The sequence below is a fragment of the Cnephaeus nilssonii genome (assembly GCF_951640355.1).
Source record: "Cnephaeus nilssonii genome assembly, chromosome: 9".
Taxonomy (NCBI): Eukaryota; Metazoa; Chordata; class Mammalia; order Chiroptera; family Vespertilionidae; genus Cnephaeus; species Cnephaeus nilssonii.
The window spans coordinates 69,847,101-69,862,427 of record NC_137080.1 but is presented as its reverse complement, the minus strand read 5'-3'; the positions used below and the strand labels follow the sequence as shown (position 1 = coordinate 69,862,427).

General features: G+C 34.6%; 1 protein-coding gene across 1 annotated transcript in view; it reads right to left on the bottom strand.

The window, feature by feature from the left end:
- The window catches only part of EYS (eyes shut homolog), a gene marked incomplete at its 5' end in the record, with an annotated part of 1,363,978 nt that overhangs the window by 692,560 nt on the left and 656,091 nt on the right, over positions 1–15,327 (bottom strand). Inside the window, 1 exon segment of the mRNA XM_079781621.1 lies at positions 729–921. Coding sequence (XP_079637747.1) covers positions 729–921 — 193 coding nt within the window.

Here is a 15,327-nt window from a genome sequence, read left to right as displayed (position 1 = left end):
TTGAAAATGAAAAGCTTTGGCCCTGGGCTGACTCTTCTGCAAATTACACTGCCATCTCATACCCATTATATGTAGACAAATATGGCTCTATAAATCATATAGCATATAAAAGTGTATGAGAAAGTTTAGTGACTACACAAACTACATAAATGCAAGAACTCCTGTTATTCACACTCCATGAGAGGGCCACAGTCAGAACAAATGGTGTCAGGCAGAATAGCCATATTACAAACTAAGTGACCCCTTTGAATTACAAAATGTTAAAATTTACAATTCTTTGTCCTTGATAGGATCAATGACTATTACTATTTGACCTATTGGGTTAGGGATGTCAGAAAATATCATTTTACTTTCTAAATTGGTAAAATATTCTGTATATTAGATCACATTATATTTTAATTATTTAAAGTATCAGAAATTTATATAGGCAAAAAATAGAAGAGTCTACCTTTCTGACCTTAATATCACCCTTCAAAAATATTTTCTTTAAATAATGAATATCCTCTTAAGGGTTATAATTCTTAAAACAAACTTCAACATTAGCTATTATTAATCAACAACAACAAAAAAACCTTCAAACATGATACATAACCAACAAGAATTCTAAGACAATTTTGTGCTCTTGATTTATCACATTATCAGAAAAATTGAAATAGGTCAGAAAATAAGTTTCAATATACAACTTTTTCAGATACAAACGTCTTTATATCTTACTCTCATCTACTTACCTTGATCAACTGAATAAGTATTCATTATAGTCCATAGTCTTGTAGCCCTTGGATATGGAAAGCTACTGACTAAAGTCTCAGAAGTAGGCACTGTATATATTTGAGTAGGAACGTCATCTGTTCTTGGAGAGGAAGGAAGTAAACAGATGATTCTCCTTATTTCATCACCACAAAGAAGCCCGATGGAACAGGTTTGCAAGCAATAATTACATTAATTAAGGTCAGAGATTATGTTATTCCTAAGTGAGAACTGTTAAAGTTTGTTTTGTGGTTCTTTACATTGTCATAGTCATATTAAATAGCTCAAAGCATAGCCTTATTTTGTTTGAAAATAAAATCTCTATAGTAAATTTTACCTATATTTCAAAATTAATCCAATCTTTCAAATTTTAGATGTGCTCAATTGAAAGTATAAATTTGTTCTTAATTCCTGTAAGTAAAAACACTACATTTGCCTTGAGGATATTTTTTCCAATGAAAAATTTGTACTCTATGGGAGTCAATATAGATATAATGGCTCCATTAAAAATTATAAATTATTCAGCTCTGGCTGGACAGTTCAGTTGATTGGAGCATGGTTCCATACACCAAAAGGTTGTTTTGATTCCAGGGCAGGGCATATGCTGGGTTGCAGGCTCAATCCCCAGGAGGGTGGAAGCAGGAGGTAGTCCAATCAATGATTCTCTTTCATCATTGATGTTTCTAGCTCTCTCTCCCCCTTCGTTCCTCTCTGAAATTAATAAAAAATATTTTAAAAATTATAAACTTTTCTGTTCTAAATGTCATTTATTTGAAATATAAAAATCAGTATCTACGGTTCATCTACACAATGGAATACTACACTGCGGTAAAAAAGAAGGAATTCTTTCTGTTTGCAACAGCATGGATGGAACTGGAAAGCATTATGATAAGTGAAATAAACCAGTCAGAGAAAGATAAATATCACATGATCTCATTCATTTATGGAATATAATGAACAACATAAAGTGGATGAACAAAAACAGATCCAGAGACAGAGAAGCATTGATCAGACCATCAAGGGAAGGTAGGAGAGGGTGGGGGTAAGGGGGAGAGATTAACCAAAGGACTTGTATGCATGCATGCATATAAGCCTAACCAATGGACACAGACACCAGGGGGGTGAGGGCATGAGTAGGGGGTGGGGGGTAATGGGGGAATAAGGACGCATATGCAATACCTTAATCAATAAAGAAAAAAAATATATTAAAAAATGAACAAGAAAAAACATTTTCTTGTGATGTTTGAAGCATGTTAATGTGTATGGGTTTACAAGCAATGTTCCTTATATGTTTTAGTTTGATATGAATAGCTTATTTCAGCCATTTCACTTATGAAATAATTTCTACATAAATTGATTTTAGCTCATAGGAAAGAGAATTGTGATGCATGCATAAATAAGTGCAAATGGATTAGGGGATTTCCTTTAAATCAGTGGTTCTCAACCTTTCTAATGCCGCGACCCTTTAATACAGTTCCTCATGTTGTGGTGACCCCCAACCATAAAATTATTTTCGTTGCTACTTCATAACTGTAATTTTGCTACTGTTAATGAATCGTAATGTAAATATCTGTGTTTTCCGATGGTCTTAGGCTCTACAGCAGCGGTTCTCAACCTGTGGGTTGCGACCCACAGGTTGAGAACCACTAGCAGGATTGCCTAAGACCATCAGAAAACACAGATATTTACATTACGATTCATTAACAGTAGCAAAATTACAGTTATGAAGTAGCAACAAAAATAATTTTGTGGTTGGGGGTCACCACAACATGAGGAACAGCACGAAAGGGTCCTGGCATTAGAAAGGTTGAGAACCATTGCTTTAAATGAAGAGTTAAAATTAGGTATATTATTTGAAGTATTTTAAACTTTAAAAATATACAATTGAAATTATTTTTAAATACAAATACATTTCTGTTTCCTAACTCTAAAGGTATATTCAATAGTTATCTGGCTTCACTGTTCTAGTATTTGTCCAAGATTGTATCTAATTTGCACAAAATGAAAATTTTGCTTTAGATATATCCTTTTTCTTTTTTGTTTCAGTTAAATATTCTGTATTTACTTTCAAATCACTCCTGAAAGTATTTATGACATTCATAGGATTCTTAATATTATATAGTTTAAAATTTTAACATGTAGAAAGTAGTAATAAGTGAAGGTAATAGAAGAAACAGAAAAAAAAATGATATGTATTGATTCCAAACTTTAAAGACCAAGAGATTTATCCTTTTCTCCATTCCAGGGTAAGTAGCAAGCCCTGGAAAGATGAGAGATTAATGAAAACACACATGAAACTAGGATAGAGACCAGAATGTCAATATACTAGCTTATAGTGAAAATGTAGCTGTTATACAGCTCATAAATATTTTTATGCCATGGTCAGCATTTTCCTACTGAATCACAATCAGAAGCTGTTATTAACTACCTTGACAAATCCCTACAAGAGGGTTAATGAATCCACAAAGTCCTCGTGATCAACAAGTTCTGTGTGTTAGCATAGCTACACAGAAATCACAGGTTTCCCCAGCATGCATTAGACTAGAACATGTAAAACTAGGTGATTTGAATGCTTAATGACACTGGGCTAAGATATTACCATAAGAATGATATGGAATACTTGATGTACATTGATTAAAACTACCTATCCTTACACAACTTTGCATTGACAGTGCCTGGGAGAAGCCATCCATTGTCAACATTATCAAGAGAGTGCATCAAGGAACTCGGAAGGCTGATGAACCTTGCGCTTTAGCAGGGCTAAAAGCTATGCACCGATTGTTCTGTGTTGAGATAACGATGGCTCGAAGCAATTTCCTGACCTAATAGTCTCAAACTAAATCTTTACTGATCTTTTTACTGACCTTTGAGACAGTCTGTCTGCTACGGGTTTGCCGTGCTTAACTAAGGGCAAAGATGTATATCTAGAATTGAATAAAAGCTAACAGGTCCAGGGCTTCAGAGAGCTTCTCCACTAGAGGGAAGTTTTCCGCCTGGTACCCATGCCTTCTAAATTCATATTTCTTGTCTAGTGTTTTCATTTGTGTGCGGCTCCTTTTTCAGATCCTGAACCCTTGCTGCAAATGGATGCGCCAGGTGCCAACGTTTATCTCTATGATTATAATATGTTCTCTAATAGTGTCAACTACTATATCATTGGATATGTTAATACACCCATTCTTCCAGGTGATAATTAAAATATGAAGCCATATTTTCTCTTTCCTATGTTGCATGCCTAGGCTCATATCCACAATAAGCTGTCCTTAGAGTTTAATTTTCAAAGGTGAATATATTTACCCTCTTTTGAACTTGATAAAAAATATATTTTTATACTACCAAATATTAGCAACTCAAATCATATATATAATTGTGTTGGCATATATACAGGGGTGGGCAAAAGTAGGTTTACATAATACAGTCATTAATAAATAAATAATATGAGAATAAACTGTTTTGCATACTCATAATTAAAACCCAACTTTTATTGACCCTTATATATACATATACATACATATGGGATGGGCAAAAATAGGTTTAAAATAGCCCGTATTCAGGTTATGATTATTATAATGCATTATTAATTTAAAAGAATGTCATTCACAGCTGAAAACTGTAAACCTACTTTTGCCCACCTGTGTGTGTGTATATATGCATATATATGTAAATACAATTTATTCTAGACAAACTTTTATATTTTCCTTTAGTTAAGTCCCCAAATGCATGGCAAAGCTTACTACATGTTCAATAATCCTATTTCCTCTTCCCCTTGGACTGCATGTCTCAGTTGCTCTTGTGTGGCCATGTGACATACTTCTAACCAATAAAATGTGAATGGTCATGAAATATGGCATTTTCTAATGGATCCAAAAGAACCTGCTATGTGTGAACCTCCAGTCTCCTCCTCTCTGTGGTAACCCCCTGAAAACACACGGTGAAGATAGGGAAGCCACCGAAGGAAGTGCCTTAAATCTATATATGAAGAATAAATGAAATCAGAAACACTCTCTCACACTTCATGTGAATAAAAAATAAATATATTAATCTAGAGGTTAATAAAATAAATATAAATAAAATTTAGAAGTTATTGTTATAGCAATTAGTATTGCCCTACTATCACTTTGCCTCAGGTGTTCTTTCTGATATCATTTGCTACAAGAAAATTAAATCAAAACACCTCACAAATGGTTGGACATTTCTTTTTAAATAACTGCTTGATAACACAGAAGGATATTGGCATTTAAAATATTTAGCTTTGCTTTTATTTACAAAACACTTAGTTTTGTATATTGCTTTCTTAACTTGGGTTTATCAGTTTACTTATTTTACCAATACATCTCTCATTCACTTACCTGTCAAATATATATTGAACACCTACCATGAATAGCATAATGACTTACTGATATTTATTAAAATGTAATATGTGCCAAGATGATTATAGTCACTTCTACCAAACTTGATAACTTTCTTAAAAATATTTTTTTTCCAAATCTTTATTTTAGGAAAATAATGCAAATAAAGTCTTTCAAATCAGAACTGTATGAGAATATGATCATTTACTTTTCCATGGGCATTTTGTAACCCTCTCTGTCTTCACTCAACAAATATTTATTAATCAACCTCTAAGTGTCAGTGACTATTGTTAACTGCTGGGAATAAACTAGTCAACAAAATAGACAAAGTTTCTACCATCACATAGCTTGTATTTTATTAAAGGATGCATAATTTATTAAGTAATAACAATTAGCAATAAGTGGTTTAAAGACATGATTTTGCAAGATAAATAATAAGTGAAAACAGGGAGGGCTGTTTGAGAGGAAGTAGGGAGGGAAGTCTTTTCTGATCAAGGATCTAAATTGATCTGAATACAAGAGGAAGGAGCATTCAATGCAAACAGAATATTAGTACAAAGGCCCTGATGCAGGAACATGTTTTGTATGTTTGATCAACAGCAAGATGGGCAGTATGGATAAAGAGAATAAGGGCAGGTCATCAGTGGATAGAAGTGAGGTAATAGACATGGCCCGGGACAAGATCTTGTAGAAGTGCTTGCTTGTTTGTTTGTTGTTGAATTTGGAATGAAGTCTGACAGTGATGGGAAGCACTTGGAATATTTAATATTTAGAGTAGGAAAATGATATGGTTTTATTTCTATTATGAAAATATTACATTAATGCTATGTAGATAATAGATTCTTAAGGCAGTATGGCGTGGAGGAAAGAATGGAAGCTGGGATACCAGTTGGAAGCTAGCAGCTGTCTAGGCAAGAATTTAAAATAGATTGTCCTGGAATGAGAATGGCGAATATAGTGAGTAAAAGTTACTTTTGAGATCTATTTGTAGTGAGGGGTAGGGGGGAGATAAGTTTAATAAATAATTCCTAGGTTTTCGTTGCTATCGATGAAGTGAGCAGTGTTACTACCTACTAATTTGAAGAACAGTGATGAAGACCAGTTAGGAATTGGAGGTAGATCAAGATTTCTGTTTAAACTCTTTAAATTTGAGAAGCTTACGAACTAGCCAGATATGGATGTAAAATAGGAAATTGAAAATATGAGTCTCTCAAGAGACAGAATTACCCTTAAGTTATTTCAATTAAGTAAGAAGTATGATTTAAATGAAACCAGTGTTATCCCATAGCCTTTTCACTAGTCTGTAGTCATAAAGCTAGAAAATGACAGAACCAGAATTTATATGTAGGCAATGAGGCTTCACAACCCATACTCATAATCAATATGCTATATTTTTGTTTCCTTTATATCTTCAACATTTGCTATAAACAGTTCTAGCCTATGGTTGATTATTTTAGATACTAAAATTAAATGATTCTCCTATTTTAACAGCCCGTTTAACAAATATCACTATCAATTAAATTTAATGATCACCAACAATGTGTTACAATCTGGGCAAAACAGAGTCTATTATTGAAATGAATTCACAACCCTGTGGATTAGTATTTTCATTCTATTGACAGAAATAGTTGAAAATGTAATGTTGTACTTTAACTGAATTTTCTACTTGAAATTATGAGTATATAATATAGCTAAAAAAAAAAAAAAATCCCCATGATCACCATCAGTGTCATAATCTAATTCTGTGGTTTAAGCTCCTTTCCTCAAAACTGGTAGGACAAATTTACTCCATAAGTTTTACTAAATAATTGACAGCTGAATTTTTTCACACTATCAAAATATTTATTATTAACTTACTTGCTGTGTATATAAAACTATTTGCATAACTTGTGGATTCCAGTACAAATAAAAATATGGACCCCCTTGTTGCAAAATGGTTAAATATTCAAGTCAGTGACAGCAGAATATTACACCAAGTGTGTGTGTCAGTGCAGGGAGTGTCTGCTATGCAGGCAGGGTCTTATGCAACTCACAGGTCCTGTACCGATGACATCAGTCTGCTTATGTATCCTATTTTGCCAGATCGTATAACACTGGATTCACCTGCTTATAGCCTGATGCTGTTGTGAATTTGCTCACTATTTCACTTCTTAAATGAAATACCATTTTGACAATTAGAGGAAACAGTTCAGATGATTGGTACTAAATTCATGACATGGTGTTCCTTGTAGAATTCTAAAGGAAACATTAGGCAAAGGAACCAAGATAAAGTAACCAAGTGAGTCAGTGTCTAAGTATAGGCTTAGTTACCCTATCAATCATAGTTCTTAGAAGCAATAAACTCTTCCTAGGTTCCTAGCATAAACTTTCAATTTATGCTAATTGGAATTATCATGTTTCATTAGGAAAGGTTCATTAAACTAAAGTTCTCTGTAAATAATGTGGGTTTTTTTTTTTTTGCAAACTCTTACATTATTTACATAATTTCTAATTCTATAAAAATGTCACTACATAGATTTTACTACATAGAATTCTCAGGACACAACTTACAAGTCACTGTCCAGTCATTAGACCAATAAGCAATAGTTTACATCTAGTAAGTATACTTCTTCCATAACCTTTGGTTAGATAAGGGTGGAAAATTACAAGGTGAAACTTTACTCCCATTATGTCTATGGTAGGCAGAATTATAAAGTTTAAGATAGCCCTCAAGATTTCCTGCCCAACCCAAACCTTCACTCCCTCCCTCCCACCCATCATTGTAGAGGCCCTGCATAACACATGATGGCTTTCATCCCGTGATTAGGTTAGGTGAAGTTCTGTGGAACAGTTGACCTTAAAAAGAAGAAAAAAAAAAAAAAAAGGAGATTGCATATACTCCTTAAAAGAGTTTTCGCTGACTGTTCACAGAGGAGGAAGCCAGAGATTTAAAATATAAGAAGGATTTGAGCCCTCCTGCCCATTTAAGGAAAAAATTGAACCGTCTTGCTGGTTTAAAGATAAAAGGAGCCAAACAGCAAGAAATTCAGGTGGCCTGTGGGAGTTGTGGGCAGCCCTCAGCTGCAGCCAGCAAGGCGACAAGGGATTCAGACCTGCAACCAACCAAAGTTAATCATTGAGCTGAATTCTGCCAATGACAGAAATGAGTTTGAAAGTGGATTTCCCCGCACCCCCCCCCCCCCCGCCCCAGCCTCCAGAGGAGAATTTAACCCAGCTGACACATTGATCTCAGCATGAGCAGAGTAGCCTGATCAGTCAGCCTGACTTCTGCCCTGCAGAACTACTGTCTCACAAATGAATGTTGTTTTAACTTGCTAAATTTGCAGTCATTTGTTATGCAGCAATAGAAAGTAATACATTGTCCCACCAACCTCAACAGCAGTCAATACCAAGAAACAGGGTCTTATCCAGTTCCAGAGACAATGCTAATCATGCAAGGCAGTACATTTAAGGATTGTATCACCAAGAGGTGGTGTTGGTATAATTCTTGCTTGAGTCTATCCTATATCTTTTTGGCCTCAGATCCATTGCTCTCCCTACCCTGTCCCCTGCTTTGCCTGGGGTTGGAGGAGACCTGACTGACTGCAGGCTGCACTTCCTGGGTTTCCATATTAGCTGGTGTCCACCAGTGGAGGCACTAGTGTCACAATGAAGATGGAGGAAGGGAGAAACCAAGACATCCTTAATCCTCTCTGTATGCACAGGTGATATCTTAGGCAGCATCTTTTAGGTGAGTTCTTTCCAGGATACCTGAGTGGTTTCATGCTGTTGCTAATCTCTGCTTACCTCACTATTCTCTGGTTGGATCTCTGCTCTCCCTTCACCTCTGTAACCAATTCCCTCTATTGTAAATGCTAGAAATAATTTGTTTTCCTGATTAAGACACCTGATTCAGTGTTGCTGTCCTATGAAGAATACTTGGCAGATTCTATATCCAGTTATCTAACTTGATTGGGAGATGAAAGGTAAAGCAGATGTCAACCTGAAAGTGGAAATACTCTTCTGAAGATTGGTATTATCCACCCATAATAATAATTAAAATCTATATAAATGGTCAGAGTTTAAATGGGTTAGAGAGCAACCAAAGGACTTGTATGCATGCATATCAGCATAATCAATGGACACAGACACTGGGGTGGTGGGGGCTTGCCCAGTGTGGGAATGGCTGGGTGGGGGGTCAATCGGGGAAAAAGAAGACATATGTAAAACTTTAGACAATAAATAAAAAAATAAAAAAATAAAAAAAATACTTTGGTATAAAATTTGTAATACTGAGATACTTCTGTGCTAAACAATTGGGTAATATACATATTTTTAGGTTTAATTTTTTTTTTAGAATTTCCTATTAAAAATCAATGCATAGAGAGTTGCTGCTAGTAATTAGGTTGTTAATTGCATGACCATTTGTATATCAACTTGACATATATGTCTTTACTAGTTTACTAAAAGTTCCTCTAGGCAGCAAACTATCATTGTTATACTCACCACCAAATGGCCAGGGCTAGTATGATGTCTGCTACAGTTACATAGTTAGTGGTCAGTAAACATCTGTCAAATACCTTGTATGTTCCTTAATTTTTAGTACATCACTACTCTATTCTCATGAAATCTATCATATTGTGATTGCTGTTTTAATGTTTTGCAGTCCCAGTATTCTATAGCTTTTTAAGAACAAAAAGAGTCCTTAAGTATCTAGCTCAGTGTGTGAGATCAGAGGTTAATAAAGAATACGCTTGGGGAGCTTGTAGTCTCAGCTATTTCTGTATGGCTGCTTCGTGTTGGGTTGAAAGAAGAGAATAATATACCTAATGAGTTGGAAACCCAAGAACCTTTGATTAGTCACCTCAGAATGATTAGAAATGTTAGACTGGAATCTTGGGATAAGATCTTTGTATTACCTATTTTGATTGAGATCACAGAACATTTTTTAAAAAGCCTGTGGAGTATGATGGGGAAATAATGAGAACCACACTTTAATTGCTAAATGAAAGATACCATTTGGTGAGGAATACATTTGAAAATAAATTATATATACAAATTACTTAGAACAATGTACATGACTAATATATTTCTAATAAAGATATTTATAGTTTTTAAATTTTTTCCTGCACTGGTAAATGCACCTGTACATAAAAAACAAAAATTATATTTTTTATTGTTTTGGACTTATTGATGGATTGAATTAAAAATCCTTTTGTAATAAATTTTCTCTGAATATTTTTCTACTAATTTTACATTTAAAAAATAACAAGAAACTAAAAGTCCAGATTGATTTTTAGAAATAAAACAATCCATATAGTAATAAACATATTATATTTTGATAGAAGATACAAATAGGGTGCCTCTAAATTTTAAGTGGATGGTATTTTATCAACTTCCCACAATGAATGAATTTCATTATGTATCAACTATTTTTATTTCTGATTCTAATAAAAGAGGCTCAAATGACCTTATTTGTTCATTATACTTACAGATATTAAGCTTTGAAAGCAGAAATACTTTGAATTTTAAAGTTATAGACTCAACTATGGCACAATTCATGTTGAAAATATCATTGTATTTAATTTACATTTTAATAATTTTATTTATTTAATTTAACACATGATTGAGAATCTACTCTGTCAACCAACAGATTAGAATCATTTAATAACTATTGTAATCACTACAGGTGCATATTATCAGTGTGACTGATACAACTAAATCTCTGAAGTCCTAACACCAATGGTATCATCTAAATTGTGGTTTCCAAATTCTTGCCTCATTGTAATAAAGTATGGTAAAGATTTCTCAGGTTGGCTGGTGTGGCTTAGTTAGTTAGGCATCTTCTCATACCTGAAAAGGTTGCCAGTGCGATTCCCGGTCAGGGCACATGCGGGTTGGGTTGCAGGCCCAATCCCTGCTCGGAGGGCATGCAGGAGGCAGCAAATCGATGCTTTGCTCTCAACAACATCGATGTGATGTTGATGTTTCCCTCTCTCTCTACCTCTCCCTTCATCTCTCTCTAAAAATAAATCAATAAAAAAATCTTTAAAAAAAAGAAAAAGAAAAAAAGATTTTCCTGAGACTACTAAGAATCACCAGTCCTAGAATCTGATATCTAATTCAGATCCCTGAGTATGTACAAGTGAAAGAGCCACTAAAACATCTCAGAAGTCAAACAGCCTGAACTAATTCATTATTTGAGGAAGAAAAGTAGCAGGTACTATTGGCTCACCAATGTGAACACCCAGGCTTCCCCCTGTCATTAGAGAGCTGGCAAGTAGGAAGTTAAAACTTTTTTTTTTTTTTAACCACTAAATGCCTATGCCATTTCAGGGTATCTTTCCTCAGTCACAAAATGTCCAACTACTGTTCCTAAGAAAAGACATTAATTTCATGGTTCATGTCCCAATTCCTGCAATGGGAACAATGTCCTAAATCTTTGAATCCTTATAATCCTTATTTGTTTACACTTTATGCGAGATACTGCTTACTAATTTTTTTTTAGTTATTTCTATTCATGTTTATCTTCTCTTCACTTTTTTTAACTCCCTAAAACATATCTAAAGTAACTCTGTTAATCTAAGCCCCATAATATACACATGCTAAGTGTTAAAAAAAAGTATAATACATTTTTTTCTTTAAAAATAATATGCTTTTCACATCCTTCCATTTGCATCCCCTGCAAATAATTTGAAACTTTCCATACCTATTCTCTGTGGGACAACTTCAAGCTATACCCAATTATACTTGCCATACTTATTCAGTTTGTTCTCTTGTTGAAACTCTTCCTTAGCCAATTTAATCAAATCAAGTTGGGCTCTGTACCTTTATTTTGACACCTATAGCATCCTGCGTATATACCTCTATTAAAATATATTACTTAGTAAATATCATTTATTTGTTTATCTCTTTCATTGGGCTATTTTATATCAACCAAAACAGCCACAGTTGTGTGCATGGCACACACCAATAATTCATTAAAACACTGATCATTTTATACTTTTCTTTACCTTGTATATCATTTAAAATATGAAACATAAATATTTATTTTAAAACATTAAACAGGATGGCTTCTGAGCACTACCAAGCCTATTTTCTATTCTATAACATTCTGTAACAATCTTTCTCCCTTTAGATTAAAGTAGGTTAAGCTTACATTTAGAATGCTTTGAAGCTGATCTTCAAATTCAGAGAATGTGCACGTAATCCTCCCCTTACTTGGAAAATGCAGGTGCAAATAACATGAGAACAGTTATGCAAAGTAAGACCAAAACAAATCAAGCAGTATGGAACAAGGACACCATCTAACACCTAAAATAAATCAAGTGCAGCAAGAAAAAATGTGTTGTGCTGAACATCTGCACCCTTGAGCTGCATGGAGAGGGACAAGCAACAGGTTGGATTCTTGCCTATAAATCGACTCTTTTCTTGGTTTCATTTATTTTTAATTAAGAACAACAAAAAATACTAACCCAGGTGCATTGAGTATGAATAATAATAAAAAAAGACTCCTAGGTCACAAGGGAAGCACTAAAATCCTGCTGTTTCTTAGTGGCAATGCCAGCAAAAGCAGAGAAACAGAGAGATTGGTTTTAATCATCAAAGGAAAGCAGTCGATGTGGGTTATCATATTTTCCCCTGCTCCCTCGCTGCATTTATTTATTTATAGAATAAACTGGCAGATGTGAAATGCACAAGTCCACTTGCTATAATGTAAGAACCATGCAAAATAAGAAATTTTGGTTTAAAAATATAAACCAATTTTTGCAGGACTTATAGGAGTTAAATCCTTTATAGTGTAAACTGTCTTTCAAAAGAAATTTGAGCATAGGTCAGAGTGAGAGAAATCCAGACTGTAGTGAATGCAGACTAAAACCTTTGTGACCTAGTGTTTATGGGTCTAGAATTTTCAATTCACTAGACAAACATAATTCTAACATTTACCAGCTATTGATAAGTATTTCAAACTCCCCAAATCTTTTTTCTCATCTGTACAATAGAGATAACAATGATTCTTATGTGACAGTGTGTTTTAAACATTAAATGAAGTAATGCATTGAAAACACTTAGCCTGGAAAATAATGTTTCTTTTTTCACAAATGATAACTAATTTTAATGGTAATTTATATCTCAAGTTTTATTTGAAATCACTTTAACTATTATTGTAGAAAGGAATTCATTTTATCTTTAATGGTATATGGCCTCTGTATTGAATCCAATAGCCTCTGTATTACAAATTTGTTATATAACTCACACCAAAATATTTATAGTCTCATCCATGTTCTTGTTCATTTGACAAAGATTTTCTTTAGAATCTATTAGTGTGGTATCGATCTGGACAGTAGAGGCAAACATGATGTGCACAGGTACTGAGCTTCTGAAGTTGATTAAAGAGGAGAAAGGCAGAGCTGAGATGAAAGGCAGGATGGGGAATGGAAGGGTGAGGGGAGTGTGGTCATACATTAAACATAGCTACACAAATAACTGATGGATTGCAGTTTTGGAAATTTCTATAAATACAAATTAGAAAATGCTTCCTAACTGCTCATGATAATTGAAAATGGTACAACACTTTGGGAGAGAGTTTGGCAGTTTCTTTCATAGCTAAACATACTTCTACCATACAATACACCAGTTTCCCCTTCCCTGGTGTTTACCCACATGCACTGAAAACTTATGAATGCACTAAAACCTGCACACAGATGCTAATAGTGGTCTTATTAATAAATGCCATAACCTGGAAGCACACAAGATGTCATCCAGTAAGTGAATGAATAAACTGTGGTGAAGGCAGGCAATGGAATATTATTCAGCACTAAAAAGACATGAGCTATCAAGCCCTAATAAAGACATTAAACTTAAATGCATATTACTAAGTGAAAGAATCTAATCTGAAAAGGCTAAATATTATATTATTCCAACTATAAGAAACTGTGGCGGGGGAAGGGGCGCGGGGGGAGAGGAACAAAAGCAAAGGAGACAGTAAAAAGATCAGTGATTGCCAGAGGTAAGAAGAGAGGGAGGAATGGCTAGATGGATTACAGAAAAATTTTAGCTATGGCAGTCTTGGTCTTTCTCTGCTGCTATTAGAGTTCAAAAAGTCTGGAGAAGGGACTGCTGTAAATTAATAAAGAGACTAGAAATATAATATAAATTTGTAATCCATGGGGAAGCCAGAGGAGCTTAGCTGTAGGAACAAGTTCTGTCTATCTCCGGAACCAGGGCTCTTTATTAACACAAATTGTCCTAAGGCAAAGTAGATATACATATCAAAAGCTAAGGTTTAGTATACAGAGGCATTGCCAGTTTTGGGAGAACTACCTTCAGCTGTTCAGATGTTTGGCCAGCAGGAGGCAATAACATGTAGATTAAAATGCCCTCAGCTGTCTGGCAGCAAGCAATCATTTATGCATCCTTTTCAGGTTTGGGGAAATGCCTTTGGCCATTCCAGTAGGTAATAACATATGATTCAGCCCTGCTGAATAAGCCCCAAGTTCCATCAACCTTTTGATGAAATTTCTTGCATTTATGACATGCCTGATTTAGCCTCCAGCATTTAGGCAAGTGAAAATACCTTAATACTATAATTGTGGATGCATGCCAGTATTCATTTGTTAAAACCCATAGAATGTACAACACCAATAGAGAAACCTAATGTAAACAATTATTTTTGGTAAGAATGTTGTTCATCAATCGTAACAAATGTGCCACTTGGGTGGGGGGCGTGGGGGAGAAGTGTAAATAGTGGGGATGGCTATGGAATTAATTTTGGAATCCAGACCTTGCTTTTATTTTGTAAAGCAGTTCAACAGTATCTTCTGTCCACATCCCTACCAATACTACATAGAGATATTTATCTTAATAAATGAATAAAGGTGTGGGATACAGCAAGGTTGGGAACATCTGGCCTGAGGGCCATATGAGGCCGGCGAAATAACTTGGTCTGGCCCTGCCAAGGCATTAAGGGTGAGTTACCTAAATGTTTGACCAAGTATAGCAGTCTGATTTTAATTTGATAATTTTGGATGGCCTGCAAATGGTGTTATAAATATCCAATGGCCCTTGGTAGAAAAAAGGTTCCCCACCTCTGGTATAGAGGAAAGAATAGCAATCAGTAAGTGTGGACATTTAGCATTTTATTTCCAACTCTCCAATGGACTAATAATGTCATCTTAGGTATGACTTAGCAGTCAACTCGTCTACACTCTCATGCTATAGATTTGGAAATTGAGGCCCTGACAACTTTTCA